The sequence below is a fragment of the Triticum aestivum genome, chromosome 7D (assembly GCF_018294505.1).
Source record: "Triticum aestivum cultivar Chinese Spring chromosome 7D, IWGSC CS RefSeq v2.1, whole genome shotgun sequence".
NCBI lineage: Eukaryota > Viridiplantae > Streptophyta > Magnoliopsida > Poales > Poaceae > Triticum > Triticum aestivum.
The window spans coordinates 193,412,110-193,430,575 of record NC_057814.1 but is presented as its reverse complement, the minus strand read 5'-3'; the positions used below and the strand labels follow the sequence as shown (position 1 = coordinate 193,430,575).

The 18,466-nt window shown below is 44.5% G+C and overlaps 2 protein-coding genes across 8 annotated transcripts in view; both read left to right on the top strand.

Annotated features, from left to right (window-relative positions):
* Positions 1-3,344: 3,344 nt before the first annotated feature.
* LOC123168624 (cysteine-rich receptor-like protein kinase 10) lies at positions 3,345-6,990 on the top strand. The gene is made up of 7 exons (XM_044586506.1): positions 3,345-3,559; positions 3,717-3,833; positions 3,931-4,082; positions 4,183-4,393; positions 6,099-6,336; positions 6,429-6,579; positions 6,665-6,990. The coding sequence occupies exons 1-7, from the start codon at positions 3,475-3,477 to the stop codon at positions 6,974-6,976; spliced, it is 1,266 nt and encodes a 421-aa protein (XP_044442441.1). The 5' UTR covers positions 3,345-3,474; the 3' UTR covers positions 6,977-6,990.
* Positions 6,991-11,655: 4,665 nt separating this feature from the next.
* LOC123167278 (uncharacterized) overlaps positions 11,656-18,466 on the top strand; it is a 15,774-nt gene continuing 8,963 nt past the window's right edge. For 2 of the 7 annotated variants that reach the window (XR_006483884.1, XM_044585109.1), the window contains exon 1: positions 11,656-13,671. Coding sequence is in view for 2 of the 7 variants with exons in the window: in XM_044585109.1 (XP_044441044.1) it covers positions 13,591-13,671 (81 nt within the window). In the remaining 5 variants the exon portion in view is untranslated. Of the gene's footprint in view, positions 16,091-18,466 lie in introns of all 7 variants that reach the window. The other 5 variants (XM_044585110.1, XM_044585114.1, XM_044585113.1 and 2 more) reach the window with 5 other exon arrangements.

The window sequence follows — 18,466 nt, the reverse complement described above, 5'->3', positions numbered from 1 at the left end:
CCCGAAACCTCAAGTCATCCCTCCTACATGCGGACAAGATCAGACATTTAGCTATCACTTTATAAATTAAAAAGGACACTTCGCTATTGCGGTTTGAATTACATGATGTGGATGTGCTAGAGTTATTTTTTTCCTCCAAATGCCCCAAACGACAGATTTTTGGGCACCATGACTGTTTTACATCATCTGTTGAAGATGCTCTTAGTGAAGGAATTAGCGTGTGGTAGAGGTCTCTAGGACCGACAAACGTTGAAAAGTATAAGGTTTTCGGGTAATTAATTGCATGAGTAAATGTGTCGTAGCTCAACTGTCTTGTGGAATATTGACTTTTGGAGTGAAAATACCCAATGAAACCTGGGTCTAGGCACATAAACATTGAAGAAAATATGTAGAAAGTAAAACATTTCTGGAACATTTTTGTAATGAACGGGCTAGTGTTATACTCACGGGTAAAGTTTTACGAAGAAAACAGTTCTGGGTCTTCTGTGCGGAAAAAAAATCAAAATTGGTTCTATATAAAAGTTACTATTCGAGTTTTTCAAGTTGCTTTTTTTTGCCAAGAAGAACATGGGAGTCATTTCTTCCCGAAACTTCATACGTGAATAGAGCACTCGATCATGTTCGTCACAAAAAAGTTTCAAATTGTTCAATTTTTTTATATTTTTTAGACTTAAAATACTTTAGGACGTGGGTCTAGAACCATGTTCCAAAAGTCCTCGCCCCCTTTTTCAAGTAACCTATCTTGTAGGTTTCGCAAAAATAGAGAAAAAGGTAACTATCTTGTAGGTAGTAATAGTCACCTCTGGACTTGACTTGTAAGGGTGGGGTGGGGCAATGATGTCAACAAGCCAAACTTGTATTACGAGATCAAGATTCACATCTGACTGAACTAGACAACGATTTACGTGAATAGTACGCAAGAGTATGAGAAAATAGAGGCGGCAGAGAAAGGCAATATTACTCTAGAAGCCTAATATAATGGCCAATTGGCATGTCAATATGTACAATTTTGAGGCCTACAATTAATATTTTGCTTGATAGTATTCGACAATTCTTTTACTATCTTTGTGCCAACGATGAGTCCACCCTCCCTCAAAAGCAATGATGGTGGTGGGATGGCCCTACCTAGTTGATCAATCGGTTTGGCGGAGATGGCAAGTAGGTTGAAGTCAAAGGAAGGGATAGCGGCAAAAGAAGTGGTTAGAACTTAGGGGTATTTGGTTGCAAGGGCCTAGACTTTTTTTAGTCCCAGGGACTAAAGAAAAAAAATACTCTCCCGTAAAGTCTTTTTCTAGTCCCTATAGAAAAAAAGTCCCTCCTGTTTGGTTACATAGAGACTAAAAAGGATTTTTTCTAGTCTAGTCCCTGTAACCAAACAGGGCCTTACTCCCAGCGCCCCATAATGTAAAACGTCTTAGCTTATGAGACGGAGGGAGTAGAGCGCAGGAAGAGCTGAAGGAGCATAATAGAACAAATTGGAGAGACGATGGTGGCCGTTTGAGAGATTGGAGGAGGAAGCAGTATGCCAGTCGTGCGCGCCATCTAGAAATCTGACCATGACCAAATACAGAAATAGCCAAATGTATTTTCAGACTAGATGTTGCCTCGAATTTTCCTACCCGGAGAAAATAAAACGAAAATCTATTTTTTTTAAACCACTTTATTCATTTGTGACAAGTAGTACATCGTTTGTGAGGATCATTACAATTTCATTTGAAGGCTCCTCAAACCAACTAGAGGTCAAAGAAAACCTAGCTAATCTAGCAAGCTCGTGAGCTACTTTATTTGCTTCCCTATTACAGTGCTCTAGCAGTAACGAAATCACATGCATAATGAAAACAATCCTCGAATATTGCTACCGCCACACCCGCCGATTGCCCTCTATCATTCATCGAATCAATCACCTCTATATTGTCCGAGTTTATGGTAAGACGATTGCATCCAGCCCTTTGCGCCAGTGTTAGGCCAAATTTGAGTGCTAAAGCCTCCACCATTAACACATCTGCACGAAAGTCAATTTTCTCATTTCCTCCAGCAATAAACCTGCCTCTGTCATCTCTAAGGAACGCTCCCATAGTACCCCTAAGAAGATCGTGATCAAAAGAAGCATCCATGTTAAGTTTAACAAACTCTCTTGGAGGACAGGACCAACTCTCCTTTTTCACAGACGCTTTGGGGGATGCTGCGTTAACAAAATTTGTGGTAAGGGCAAGAATCTCCATTGAAGTCTGAGATACATTTTGAGTTTTCTCATTGTGTACCAGCTTCCGCTTTTCCCACCATAGATACCAAGATGAAATAGCAATCATCTCACGCATATTGTGGTACCCAAAATCCACAAATCTTGGTCCGGTAGGAGTAGTAAGTACTTCAGCACCGTCTCTCCTGTACGGTCAATCTCGCAAGCTTTTTCAATAATATCATCCAGACCCAGCCTTCTCCAGACCTCCTTTGCTTTACTACACTGGAAAAACAGATGTTTTGTATCTTCTAAGCCCCCAGAACAAGTTGGGCATATGGGTGAAACCTTCATATATCTATTAGCTAGCGTAACCCTGCACGGGATTGTACCACATAGCGTACGCCATAAGAATTTTTTTACTTTTGCCGGACAGTCTAGTTTCCATATTTTACTGCAAATAGGGTTAACTGTGATTCGCCCCATCCCATTAGAGTGTTTTAGTTTGCTACCAAACTGATGATCCCACTTCATAGAGTAGGCAGACCTAACTAAGAATATATCATTTTTGTATAATTTCAGGCAATGAAGTCTTGCATATCATATTGCGGCAGGGGGATTGAAAGAATCATTTGTACATGGTGCCACACAATGCACCATTGTCTTGTTGTGCTACGTTCTGCCAGTGGGCATTCTCCCATCCATACTTGCATGCGTACGCACAAAAAACTGTAAACTCAGGCTAACATCATCTGTATTATTAAATGATAAGTTCAAATTTGCAAAATGATTTATCTTGCAAACAATCATTCCGATTAGCATTTTGTGTTGAACGTCAGGTTCATCTCAACACGGGTTTCAATATGAAACAGCATACTGTTATGTTTTGTTCGAAATACTAAAACAGAATCAAGCTCAACAACAAACCAATTTAAGGACCTCATAAGATTATCTTAATCAAATGAGTTTGACGCGAGGCACGAAAGGACTGGCATGCATGATATAGAGCTCGCAAAGCAGGGGCACTTATCTAGCAGCATCAGCATAGGAACTCAGCTGTCAAATGTATCGATCAGCTGCCCGTGCTGAAAGGACAAAAAAATGGCATACATCCGGCGCCGGCGGGCGAACCACCAATCACTTCCACCCCGCTCCCCATATAACGCACTAACGTCGTTGACCTCCTCCACCCTTCCATTTGCGCCCATCAGTAATCACAAGCTGACACTTGCTCCATCCATTCGGAAAGCTAGCTAGCTATAGCTAGCTCGGACATTCCGCCGGAGTAGTTGCACATGGTGATACCACCGCACCGACTCGTGGGCCACCGCCGGCTGCTGGGCACGTCAACGTCCGCGCCGCCGGCGGGCGACGAGGCAGGTGAGTTGACAAACACTCTGCTCGTGTTTCACCTGAATATGGGTACGTGCTGAACTGTTGCTGAATATGGGTGAGTTGACAAACACTAGCTGACGAACGGCGAAGAGCCCAAGACTGAACTGTTGCTGTGTTGATGTCGTGTTGTTGGTTGTTGCAGCTGCGGCGCATGGCTCAAGCCCGAACTCGGTGAAGATCATGGTGTCCGTTCTGGTGGTGGTCATCTTCTGCACGCTCCTCTACTGCGTCTACTGCTGGCGCTGGCGGAAGCGCAGCGGTACGTCATCGACCCAGCACTTCCCTGAACGGGCGTGTCCATTGTTAGTTAGAGCGAAGCTAAGCTTGTGCTGATCCGACCGAGGAATTCGCTTCAGCCGTCAGGAGAACGCAGAACGAGAACATGAGGCCGCTGTCAAGGTCGATCTCGGAGCTGCCGCTCATGGACCTGGCCTCCATCGACGCCGCGACCGGCAACTTCGCCAGGGCCAACAAGCTCGGCGAGGGCGGCTTCGGCCCGGTATACAGAGTAAGATCAAGCACTCTCCTACTGATCAATATATTATGTAGAACATCTTGCCTTCCTCGTCGGCGTTCCTCTGCTGATCCGAACCTCTGCGGGATCGAAGGGCGTCATGGCGTGCGGCGCGGAGATCGCCGTGAAGCGGCTGTCGGTGCGTTCGCTGCAGGGCGCGGCGGAGTTCCGGAACGAGGTGGAGCTGATCGCCAAGCTGCAGCACCGCAACCTGGTGCGGCTGCTGGGCTGGTGCGCCGAGCACGGCGAGAAGCTGCTTGTCTACGAGTACTTGCCCAACGGCAGCCTCGACGCCTTCCTCTTTGGTGCGTTCCACCTCCATCTCACCGGACCTTCAATTCAATTTAGGCGCTGTCAATATTTTGATAGCCGTATCCTGCAAAAAAAAAATTTTGATAGCCGTGACGCATGTGTCAGGAGCGATGTGGTTGCGTCACTGGCCACCTAGATGCCACGTCATCTCCGGCGTGTGGCCATGCATATGTTTCACTCTTCCCACGTCTCCACGCTGATCCATCTCTCGCACTTTCATCTCATTCCTTGCTTTCCCATCAAGGCTCCTTCTTGGATTTACACAAATGCACTAGTATAAGAAATGCTATTATATTATAGAACAGGGGGAGTATACATCATTTGCTGCGTGGAAGCTGCAAAGCAAGCTAGGGTTGCAGCCGATAGGACGTAGAGGACACGGAGAGGGGCAAGGGTTGTGGAGTGTCTTGTTTATTTATTTACTTATTGCAACAGAGGGATAACCTCATCTTGTGATGCACACAATAATTCTTTATTAAAATATACTAGTAGCAGTCATCCGATAAAAAACACAAAGAAGATGAAGGTCCAACCACAGCTGGGCGATAACCTATTACATGATCCTCGTCCAAACTAGCTGAATGTTTTTCATGATACCTTTTTCAAAAACTGCACCCAGAGTCATAGGCGCCTCCGCACGTTGCATAGCATCATGTACGGATTCATCTTATAGCTTGAAAGATAAGTTGTAAAAAAATTAGAAGTGTTGTTATGTAAAAAAACCCAATCATCATGGAAATTGCAAATAACCCATAGGATGACATACACACACACTCCCAGTCGAAAATGCACCTTAAATTTTGCATTAACCCTAGCCAGTTCCTTAAATTTTTTAGAATTTCACTTCTCTTGGTGTGTGCACCAATCAGAGATGCACATGACGTTTTAAATATGAGTGCCCCGATTTTTATTTTGGTGGGTGCAATAGTGCACGCGTTCCATCACCACACATCAAGTCTGGTCCTCATGAAAAAATAATGGCGGTATGGGGGCCTATGCATAATGGAACAATTCTAGGAATTGAACCTGGGTGGGCAAACTACACGACTACATGCCTAAGCACCAAAATTGGGTGGAGTGCCTTGTCCATAGTGGGTTTTTTTAAAGGAGGATAAAAACCCCAGCTTCTGCATTATTGTGATGCACACAACCTATAGTGTATGAAGATCGAGTGGTGAGTGGCGACTAGATGTAGGAAAGATGGCCATTCTTCTAGGTAGAAAACATACATTGCAGGAGGTCATTTTGAGAACTGGAGATAAGGATCACCTTTGTCTCAAAGGTTAGTGGGATGGGCCAAAGAAGTTGTTGAGAGGATGGGTAGGTGAAGACTAGAGAGAGAGAGATGTGCTGGCTTGGGAAGGTGATTTAGAAGGAAGAATGCAGATGTATGGAATGAGGAAGTAGAAGAGATAGAGGCATGCCTATCATAATGAATGAGCTATCTCTTTCAGTCTTCCTGCATGAAGAAGATGTCTAAGTAGGATACACTTTTGTTGACGATCTTTAACTAAAGTATAGTCATGTCAAATTATAAATTAGACATTCATTGTCAATCATGCACACATAAAAAGAGGATATATGAAATTCCCACTAAAATAATATTAATCTACAATAGTATCAATTTAATTTTTTTAATTGTATCCTTGATGAGCTAATTCATCACTTGTGATATCCGTGTGGTATTGAAATTGTTAGACACCAGCAAGGGCGTCGAGCTAGACTGGAATAGCAGGCACAACATCATCATTGGCATTGCCCGTGGGTTGCTCTACCTCCATGAGGACTCACTGCTCAAGGTCATCCACCGAGACCTCAAGCCAAGTAATGTTCTCCTCGACAACAAGATGAACCCCAAGATCTCCGACTTCGGCTTGGCTAGGATCTTTAAGGACGAATGCAATGGTGTCAACACGGGACGCGTCGTCGGAACCTAGTAATTAGCAATCACAAGCTACTATTGGTAGGTTACAACCATGAAATGCGATATGTATATGCTACTTACCCCAAGTTGAATTATTAATGCAGTGGGTACATGGCACCGGAATTTGTGATGGATAGTGTCTTCTCAGTGAAATCAGATGTTTTTGGCTTTGGAGTCCTCCTACTAGAGATCTTGAGTGGACAACGGAATGGCATATCATACCTTGAGGAGCACCAACAATCCCTCATCCAAGATGTATGGACATTTAAAACTCTATTCTAGGTCCATAGAATAATCTGCTAAAATGCTTCATCTCGTCAACTGAACTTCCTTTTGGTAGGCATGGAAGTTCTGGATTGAAGATCGGGCAAATGAATTCATTGACCGTGCACTTGGGCAATCTTACTCAAGGGACGAGGCATGGCGTTGCTTCCAAGTCGGCCTCCTCTGCGTGCAAGACGACCCCGACATTCGGCCAACCATGTCAAATGTCCTGCTAATGCTCGTCAGTGAACAAATAAGCATGCCCGCACCATCTAGGCCGGTGAGAAACGTCCCATTGTTAGCGCCATCAGCCATGTTAAGGAGTAAACCGTTGGTTTCTCAGAAGTCGATCAACTATGCCTCGATAACTGCTATCCAGCCGCGATGATCTTGTTATTAGGATTTTTCATGTACACATTTGTTAAGAGTTGACTTGGTTAGTATTTATTTTACCATATTCGATTATGATCACATCTTGGACTGAAATGCAGTGCAAATGTAAACAACTCCATACATTTTTGTACTATAAATGTGCATATTAAGATGTGGGACTTCATGGAACTCATAATTTAGGAACACAATAAATAAACATGAATCAAATGTGTCGACATACATAATCTTATGGTAACTAAACGCATAAGAATAATATATCCAAGATCAACATTGAGAAAACACGTGAACTTTATTTACATATTGTATCACAGACATGAATTTACCCTGCCTGTCCCTGGGCTTCTCTAGATCATTTGTGGATCTGCAATGACTGCTGCTGGCCAAAACCACTAGATTGTCGATCTGGACAAAAATCAATGACAATTCCTTTCTCGTTTCCCTTCGAATGTGGTTCAAAACTTCATCTGCTCTAGATAGTACTAGCCCTACCGGTAATTGCACACCATATAGTTTTCTATTTAGAGTCCTTGCAGGTTCAAAGCCTTGAAGGTGAGTGGGTCTGTTGGTCTCAACACCCATCTACCAACCACACTAGGCTCGGTGTTCATGAATATCATACTTGTCGTAGGTTTAAGGAAAATTTTCATAAATGCCATGAGAGTCTCTAGTGTAAGGCATACCCAAGTGATTGTTGGGCTCCTCAACTCCTCATCCATCCGTGAATGTTGACCAATATGTTGTGTTTCTTTAATACATTGAGCCTCCATTTCCCAAATTTAATTTGAAAGAATTTGTGTGGAATGACACACCAATAATGGCGGTGGTGCACTTTGGCATGGAGCTTCGACGTTTTGCACGATATACTTTGTTACGAATGATCGTGTAGAAGGTGGTTGGATGTATTCGTGTGAAATTGTCTTGGTCTTAAATGAAGAGGCTTGATGTGCTTGGAGTTTTTAGACCGACTGTTTTGGATGGTGGTGTGGTGATGATCCATGGAAGAGAGGGTGATAAATCAGTTTACTCATCTACTTTTGTCAAGTTTATCCTCTACCTGCAATGCTAGAGGTCTTGGCCTTCCCATGATGCATGAGAATATTGTTTTTATAGGCCAAGCCCTGATTTTTGCTGCTTACTAAGGAGTTGGCTAGAGCAATGCACCAATTATGCAAATCTCCACCCAATGAACGCGTTAATCATGGGTGTGTTCCTTAGGCATGCATGCGTTGGTAGGTGGATATGACATAACAACAGTTTGGCAGGTGTCAATTTACTATCCACTAGGAAGCAAGAATCATGTGGTGTTTATTTAGGTGTGAAAAAATGTAGTATATATTTCATTGGTTCCTCTAGCAACTTCGATGTATGCAACGGTAGAGACATATCTTATGCTCCTGCCTGGGGCGAGAAAGGTTTTCTATATGAATTTTAGTGAATGTTGGTCCAGCCTGGGTTATATCTCTCCTCGTGGCTCATGTAGCACATATTTCACCATAGTCTTCATAAAATCCTGGCTCTATATGTGCATTCTTCGATCGATTTTGAGGTGAACCCCTTTGTTGAATGTATTCTACAGAGCTTATTTTTAGGCAAACCCCTTGGTTGGATCCCCAACTTACTATGTAGATGCTTTGTTTAAAAGCAACTTTTAGCATGTGCAGTGTCAATGTAAAGTCGGTGCTATGCTAAGTGACACTTTGCAATTTTAGAATCGATTCCAAACAATGCAAGCCAAGAGGTAAGGGGATATTTTTCTTAAACAAATTCTAGTTGAAGAACTGAGTCTAGAGGAATAAAAAAGGTAGATGATCGAGAAAGAGAGTTCAGCAATGGAAAGTAAAAGAAAGAGAGATAAATTCGATAGTGAGATCAGGCTTATATGCTCCCTCCTATCAGTGAAATCAAAAAATAGTATTCATTTTTAAAACTTGCAAATTTTCCTGAAGAAAAGACACAAGTGGTGGTCTGATTTTTTTAAAACCAAAATTCAATGCTAAAAAGCTTTTTAGAGTAATCATTTTTGTTTATGTTCTTTGGCAAAGGCCGCCAGACATGTATTTTCTCGACAGAAAATTGCATACAGTTAGGATACATGCCCGTGTTCATTGTGAAGAATATTTAGAATAATGTGAATACTTTTATTTTTCTACCATCCATGCAGGAGCACATAGGCTCGAGCTCCAAAACAACCGACATAGAAAATATAACCTGGAAAAAAGAATTGATGATATTATTTTTAAGGGTGTGGGACGAACAACATGCTCTAGATGATGTAGGAAATTTAGACTCCTTTTTTCGAAAAAACTTAGCAAAGCTCACACTTTACATGCCATATGGACATGGATCGAATTTTAAACCGAGGTGAGGTTTAATTGTGTTATCTTTTAAGAGAGGCTAATATATACTTTTGCACGTAGGATTCTTCAAAAACAGGTTGAGCTCAATCCGCATAGACCATAGTTCATATTTTTTTGAACTAGCTCGACATCTTCGTTTCCAATGTGCCAAAAATGGATTTTACAAATGTATTTTTTTTGATAAAAATAGATGTGTTCATTGTCACATCCAAATGGTACATGCAAATTTTTAGTGGAAAAACTCAAGTATTTTGACCTATGCAAAAAAGTAAGTCGAACGCCAAATGTTACACTTAATTTTGTTTTTTTCACCGACGAAGCACTGCTATCGCATATGGCATGTAAATTATCAATCACACTTGCCACATTAATATGAACATCTACAAAAAAACAGAATTTTTAAAATTTATTTACTATTTATTTTGACTTTACTCTTCATTAGGGAGCATATACTCCCCAGAGCCAAAAATCCACGTCCTTGAACTAGTAGCTCCATAGATGACCTGCAAAATGTTGAAAAGTTGGACATGTTAAAGACAAGGTCATTACAGCAATTCCATATTGCACACACTAAAGCACACAAACATTTACGCATATGCGCCTTAAGTTTGGAGTGGACTATTTCCAACCAGCTACCCTACATATTCACCATGCTTGGAGGAGGTAAACTAAAACAACATGTACTGTGCGCCATAGCAGCATCACAAATGAGTTAGATCAAAACAAAGGATTTTTCTTCTGGCCACAAAAGGTACATCCCTGCCACCTATGTTTGGCCAAGTTATATTTGATCAAGATTGCCCTAGAAACACATAAAAAATCTTACTCTTCAATGAGACTTTTAATTTTGACATATATTTATTTCTAAAAACCGGAGCAATGTTACTTTTGTGCTTGCATAAAAGTTTTACATGATATTTTTAATAGCCGAGTCTTTCATATTATTTTTGTTCTCTAGAAATGCATGATGTTTTCTTAATAGTTACTTTAATCTAACATGACATTCTACAATGAGCCACATATGCATGCTTATAGTTTCTCCGGGTCTACTATATGTTGGAATTAAGGGGCCTGCTAGGGGTCATCCGACTGGTTTCCACGAGAAATCAGTCGGGTGTTTAGCTGTTCGATCTACGTCGCGTAGCCGTCAGATGAGGGTTATGCATGTTGCTTCCTTCTCTTCCAGATCCAGCAAATGCAACATCACGCCCAAGAAGCCGTGGTGCCCTTGTTGCTCCGTCGAAGCGGACCTTGTATTGCAGCAACACCGGCGCCAACGCTGCATTGCAGCACCGATAGTCGCCAACGAATACTCCGTTGCAGCACCGTCGTGCCTCATTCGACCTGCATCGCCAGTAAGTGCTGCATCACATCATACGCAGCACCGGCTGCCATCGACGGGCCACAAAGCAGCACAACGTCACGAGTGATGTATAGCAGTGCCGACAACGCCGACGAGCTCCGTGTCGCAGCACCGACGCCCACAAGCACTGCGTCGCAGCACTGAGTCACTGACAGCGTTGCGTTGCAACACCGGCAGCCCCCGACGATCGCCGTGTCACAGGGCCGCCAAACAATGTCGAGCGCTGCATTCAGCACCGACATCCGCCGATGAGTGTTGCGGCGACACGAGTCACCAAAAATGAGGCTGTGTTGCGGCGCCGGCAACCGCTGACGAGCCGCATCGCAACAACATCTTGTGGAACTTGGGAAGCAGGCCATGTCGGGAGCTTGGGCAATAACCATGGTGGAGAGAGCTTGGGGAACAGCCACAGCGAGAGGTGACGGATGAAAAGGGGATCGACCTTGATGGAAAATAGAGTGGTGCAGCAACGAGGGATGCCTTGCAGCTGCCGGCGAGCCCGCATCGCAGCACCGTGTGTTGACTTGGAGAGCAAAGCTTGGGCAAGGCCATGACGGAGAGAGCTGGAGCGAGGTGCGGACCAAAAAAGAGATTGAGCTCATTGAAAAACCGAGTGGTTCTCGCGACCACATGAGACGAGGAGATAAGGACAGGCAGGTGGGCGGGCCCCACCATGACGCGTGGCATGCGCAGCAGGCAGTTGACGCGAGTAGTGTTAGGGCATGTACAATGATGGCATCTATACTCCTATAAAAATGCGAGTTGGTGATGATGGCGTGTCTGCCTTCACGTCATCTATGCCGTCCGATCGGCAATGTATGGCTGAGATCGAGACAAGCCATGTGCCACTTGCACTTTTACAAAAACACCCTCTGCTTGGACAAAATTTTAGAGCAGGGACAACCCATACAGTCTGGATGTTTCTCAGGTAAAAAAAAACAGGCTGGAGTCCATTCTCCTCCTCTCGAAAAGGATAACGAGTCTTCTAGACCGCTCCCAAATTCCTCGCCACCGACCCTCCCCTCTCTTTCCCAATGACAGTCGGATTTGAATTGGGCGAGGATCCATCCCCACCCGAGCTCAGAGCTCCCGCAACATAGCCGCCGGTAGACAGAGCTCGGAGCTCCCGCAGCCATGGCTGCCCGTAAACAGGGCTCCGCCGTCTGGATCTCGCGTCACCGCTCTCCTCTGCTGCCTCTCGGACTTCCCTTGCTCTGGATCCAGTCCACCAAGAGCCCAGCCTCGCTGCCAAGTCCATTGCCGCCGCCTGCGTCCTATGTGCCGACAGCAAGCACCGCCACATCTGTCCCCCTATGCATGGTGGGATGCGCCAGCCTGCCGGCCTGCCCCGCAGCCCCCTCGCCGACATGGGCCCGAGGCCCATGAGGTGAGGCAGCCGCCTCTCCTCGCATGGCGAGGCAGCTGGAGAAGTAGCTGCGGGACCAGAGGCTGCCGCAGGATGAGATACTGTGCTGCTGCTGTGTCTAGTGGTTGAAGAAGGGGTGTGCTGGGAAGAGGAGTTAGTGTTGAGAGTGCTCGATCTGGAACAGGACAAGCTTGGGCTGCACTGGTGTGTTTGCTGCTGCTGAATTTTTCCGGGGCATTGCAGATGCGGAGGAGTTTTCCCGAGGCTATCTGCTTGTTCCCAGCCGCGCTGGTGTCAACTACCTCGAGCCACTATGACCACCCCCCGTAAGTCATGTGTTTCTCCTACCAGATCAAAAAAACGTCAACTTTTGGAGTATAGTTGTGTATCAGATCCGTTCATGATTTAAATTGTGGTCTCCTAAACATGTGATTTGTGAAACGTTTAGGAACGAATTGTTTGTTGATCTGCAAAGGGGGGTTCAATTAATTTTCAATTGTAGAAGAAGGGAGAAGGGGGATTCAATTGATTTTCCTCCTCATGATCAAAAGAAAAAAAATCTTTGCCGTGATGATAGACGGGGTTCATGTTAATACACAGACTACTGTTAAGGGCATTAAAACTTATATCTGCTGTGAAATGGTCGTATATGCTTGATTAGGATATTTTCAAGTGTTGTAGGTGTAAGGCTGTGGGAAAACGTTTTCGTGGTCTAATTCTCCGGTCAATATATGGCACATCAGAATTTCTGGTCCACTAATGCCCCTCCATTCATTTCTAATATAGGGAACAATAAACAATTCTAGAGGAAAAGCACCCGACCTGTGAAACCTAGCGCCGCCAGTTTCCCTGCCCCGTCTTGCCGTCACCGGAGGGGCCGACCGACGAAGCTTGGTTGGCTCCCGGGATGGCGGCGGCGGGGCGCTTTTCGGGCTTGTGCGCGGCGCCGGTGAGCGCGGCGTTGGCCGCTGGATTGAGCGTAGTTCCCCACGTGGGCTGCTGGATCTGGCGGCGGCGGCTGCCTCGACGGAGATTGTGATTGTTCGTAGTAGAATGTATGCACGAGACATGAATCTTGGATTCAATATTTTTTCCTCGATGTATGGGCTTCCTCGAACTTTTTGTATATTGCACACAACACAACACATAAATTCATGGATACTAAATTTTTAAATGATTTGAACTCGTGTTGTTTTCTATTCTATTGTCATTGGTTCATCACTCTGAACCAAAATCAATTGTTGGAACTCTGGCATATATTGGTCCTAAAGTTATGCTGAAGAAAGAATATGACGCAAGCTATGATCCATCCTATTTGTGATTTAAACGGTCTGCTGCATACTCTGCCATCTACTGCATACTTAATTCTGTTTGCTCGGCCATAAAAGCCTTACTTGATTTCTGGATCTTCCATTCACCTTCCGTTGCCATGAGTGGTGAATGGTCTTGAGGAGTAATCATTTAGATACTATATGTTTTTTGCTCAAGCACTAATATTATGTCTTTGAACGGCCTATGCGTGGATGTGGGATAACCCTTTCTGTGATGTTGGTTGGTGCTTACCCTCTCGAGGATCCACAAGATCCAAAAAAAAGGAAATTCAGGTATGTTGCCAGTTGCTAAGTTTATCGACTCAAAAGTTGTAAGTTCTAGCCAAAAAACTAAATACTGAGCTCAAATTGCATAAAGTATTGGGTGTTCAGTACTGGATTTTAGGCTATGTTCATATCTCTAGAGTGCCGAGACCTTATCTCAGGGATGTTTTTTGGTAACACGATGTCGACATCGATAACAGCAGAGAGATAATATACGCCTTATAATCTTGTAATTATATGTGGAGAAGTAGTTGTGGTGTTCCTTCCACCTTTATGAATTAGTCTGTGAAGAGGTGAATAGTTAGGAGCCCCATGGAGCGAAACAAAGATTATGTTCAGGCTACAGATTATATTCATACTACAGCTTGAGTCTGAATTTGTGTCGATACATGAAAATGTCATGTGTGCCAAGAAAAGTATGTTTAGATGCACAACCAATTTTGGTGTGCATTTCTTATTTATTTATTTTTGAGTTGGACGTGTGCATTTCTAATTAGAAGTAGAAGAAGAAAGATGTGACATGGACTTCCTAAGATTACATACTCATCGTTGAATAGTATAGTTAGAAAAATAGTAATAAAATTCAAAAATCTTACTTCTTTTGGCGACAAATATGCTGGAGTGTGATGGTTTTGCGTCGGATTTCGTGAAGGAATAACATAAATGGTGGTCTGGACAAACGAAAATTGACTATTTTTAAAGCTTCTTGGAGCATTCATTTTGTTTAATTTTGTACAAAGCATCACAAGTATTTTTTTTCTTCATCAAATTTTGCACACAACCAAAAAAATGTAATTTTGTTGGGGAGCAGGATTGCACATCTCACAGAAGATAAAGATATCAATATGGTTAAAATATGGTTAGACATGAGACCTATTCATGCATAGTTCAATCTCAACATGCATCTTGTTGTTCCGTGCAACGCACGGACATCTTACTAGTATAGATACAGATGCTTCGTGATAAAAAGTAGTTTCAGGCATCTACATATATATGTTCTCCCCAATGCAAGCTACCACTAGTGGGCCTCATTAAGAAATAAAAAATAAAGACTCTAGTACACATGCATCTTTACTTTTCATTTAAACCTTTTCAACTTTTGTCACCGGACCACACTTTTTCTCTCCAAGCACCCGCCTCCTGAAGAGGATCCCGCTTCCTTATCCGAACCTACTTTATCTGATATCCGATCCTACATGACATGCGAGGCATCACCCTAGGGCTATGCATTGTACATGCCCTTATCAGCCGGTTGAGAGGAATGATCTTCCATATATACGCATGCTTACAGTTTCTTCGTGTCTACTACTCCCTCTTCCCAAATATATCTCTTTCTAAAGGTTCTAACAAGTGACTATATACAGAGCAAAATGAGTGAATCTACACATTCAAATACGTCTACATACATCCCTATGTTGTAGTTCATTTGAAATGTCTGAAAAGACCTATATTTAGCAACGGAGGGAGTATATGTTTGAATTAATGTATACTTGTGCTTTTATAATTTTCTTTCTTTCTAGTGACATTTAAGAACAGAAAAATACGTGAAAAAATAAGACCATACCCCATATTTTATAAATTTTAAGAGAAATATTATAGTCTATTTTTTAGTGGAACTTTTTTCCAAACAAATAGAAAGAAACATGGAACTAATTTATTTATTTTGACGACAGAAACGTGGGACTACGTCCTGGCAGTGCTTGTAGGATCGTCAGAAGGTGTGTGGATGTTTGCCTTCGGTGGATTTTGTGTGATTCGGTCGATATTTGTCTACAATGGATCCACGTGGATCCAGTCTTCGTCTGTCTACATTCGTGTGTCTTCAGTTTGCATCCTTCCGATCTATACTTTTCTTCATCGGTGGCGGTTGCTGTTCTGATGCGCTGGTCTTATGGGGCCTTAGCACGATAACTTTCCGACTATCTACCATAATAAGTTTTGCCCGACTTCGGAGAGGGAGTGGTGATGACGGCGGCGCGTCTTCGACTCGCTTCAGTGTTTGTAGTCGTCACTAGATGGTCTAACGATCTAGATATATATTTTTTAATTTTTGGTGTTCGTTGTACTGTCACGATTGAGGATGAATAGGTTGGAAGATTTCCTGTAAAAAAAGAACTATTTTAGGCAAAAATTAAAGGTGTTTTGTGTTTTCACGTTTACTACTCAACGGCAAGCCCAGCCCAATTCTCATGCCCTCGACCGAGCTACCTGACTCTCTCTCGGCCCTGGAACGGAAAAACAACTCTCTCCTCTGTCGAAAAAAAAGCTCGCTCGCCCATATTTCAGGCACGGGCGCAACGAGGGCGCCCCAAGGCGGCGGCGGCGGCAACCACGACCCGCGCTCAGGCCGCGCATAGGCCCTGGGGTTGCTGTCCAACCGGCGGCGTGCCGGCTATTCCCCGCAGATCTACCGGCAACTAACGATCTGGTGAGTGAAATCTTCTGCTGCGTTCTTTTCTCCTAATTTAGGCATCCGGCAGTTTAGGAAATGGGGAGCGAATCTGCAACATGAAATCAGAATCTGGTTGCTGTCCAACCAATCTAGAGGATTGAGGGATTAGTAAAGGAAAAACCAGAATGGTCCAACTTCGTTCAACCTGTGTTAACGGAGAGCTAGTATTGGCGTGGTTTGTTGTGCTGTGCTCCCAGCGGAACCTATTTGCACTCTTTTCTTTTCTTTGCTTTGGCATCTGGCTATGTTTGAACCTCGAACTCGTTGTGTTGTCGGATGTTGGTGTGGTTGCTTTATAATCTAAGGCGTGGGAAATCCTTTTTCGTCAGTATTGGCGCGGTGAATCTTGTGAGGGATAGTTTCCCAAAAAAAAAAGTGACATTTGTGTGGCCGGTCAACACATAAGCCAAAATGCATCCCTACAAGTTCTGTTGTACAGTACTAACTAAGTCAGTAGTCCCTCAGTTCCAAAATAATTAAGTTCTAGGATTTTCCCAATAAGTTTGACTGAGTCTATAGAAAAATCCATAAAAATCTAGGATCTCAAATACATTTCATAATGAGACTAAGAGCATCTCCAGCCGTTCGCCCCCCCCCCCCTCCCCCTGCCAGGGGGCTTGAAATATCGCCGGCTGGGGGCGAACCGGCCTAAAATCGGCGTTGGGGCGTTTGGGTTCCCAGCCGTCGCCCCCGGGCGCCGATTTCGGCCCAATTTTGGCGCAAATTTGCCCACTTTAGGCGCAAATTTGGCCCACTATTGGCCCATATTCGCCGTGCTTCGGCGCAAATTCAACAGAAACTATTTTTTATCACATAGTTCATCATAGAAAATCAATAGAAATCAAATAGTTCAACAACAAATAGTTCAATACAAATTATATAGTTCAACAAATAAAAACTCATATTTCATCACACGTCGAGCTAGGCGTTGCCCTTGAGCCTCCATAGGTGCTCCACCAGATCCTGCTGCAGTTGTTGATGCACCAGTGGGTCTCGGATCTCTTGACGCATATTGAGGAAGGCCGTCTAGGTTGCCGGTAGGTGGTGATCAACTTGGGCAAGAGGACCTGCCTGTAATATGGTTCAGTGTCAAACACTGGCTCTTCCTGCTCGCTCTCAATGATCATGTTGTGTAAGATGACACAGCAAGTCATGATCTCCCACATTTGATCTTTTGACCAGGTCTGAGCGGGGTATTGGACAACAACAAATCGAGATTGGAGCACACCAAATGCCCGCTCGACATCCTTCCTGCAAGCCTCCTGAACCTTCGCAAAGTGGGAGTACTTGCCTCCTGGCACAGGGTTTGAGATAGTCTTCACAAATGTGGACCATCTCGGATAGATGCCATCTGCTAGGTAGTATCCCTTGTTGTAGTGTCGCCCATTGACCTTGAAGTTCACCGGAGGAGAATGACCTTCAACAAGCTTGGCAAAGACAGGGGAGCACTGCAATACGTTGATGTCATTGTGAGTTCCTGGCATACCAAAGGAGTGCCAAATCCAGAGGTCGTGTGTGGCTACTGCCTCAAGTACCACACTGCAACCGCCTTTGGCGCCTTTGTACATCCCCTGCCAAGCAAATGGAAAGTTTTTCCATTTCCAATGCATGCAGTCGATGCTTTCAAGCATCCCAGGAAATACTGTTGCTACATTCTGTGCTAGGATCCGAGTAGTGTCTTCAGCATTGGGTGATCGCAAGTATTGCGGTCCAAACACTGCCAACACTGCCCTGCAGAACTTGTAGAAACACTCAATGGTCGTGGACTCGGCCATGCGCCCATAGTCTTCGAATGAATCACCGGGAGCTCCGTATGCAAGCATCCTCATAGCTGTCGTGCACTTCTGGAGTGAGGTGAATCCAAGTGTGCCGGTGCAATCCTTCTTGCACTTGAAGTAGCTGTCGAACTCCCGGATGGAATTCACAATCCTGAGGAAGAGCTTTCGGCTCATCCGATAATGGCACCGAAATACTTTGTCGCCGTGCAGTGGAGTGTCGGCGAAGTAGTCGGAGTAGAGCAAGCAATAGCCTTCCAGTCGATGCCTCTGCTTCGCCTTCAGCCGGCCCGGTGCCGAGCCACCTCGCCGCGGCTTTGCATTGCTCGCGAGCAGGCTGGCCAGGGCAGCGCCGGCCATGAGATGCTCTTTGTCCTGGGCGTCGGCATCGGCTTCCTCCTCCAGCAGCGCCGCGAGCGCCTCCTCGTCGTCCGAGTCCATGGCCGAGCAGATAGATCGCCGAACACCTGGCGGGCGTGGTAGGCGGGCAGCCGCCGATATCCCGCCCTGCGCGGCCGGAGCGCCGGAAAACTCGCCCAGGAACGAGGTGAGGATGCCGCGGCGGAACCCTCTCTCT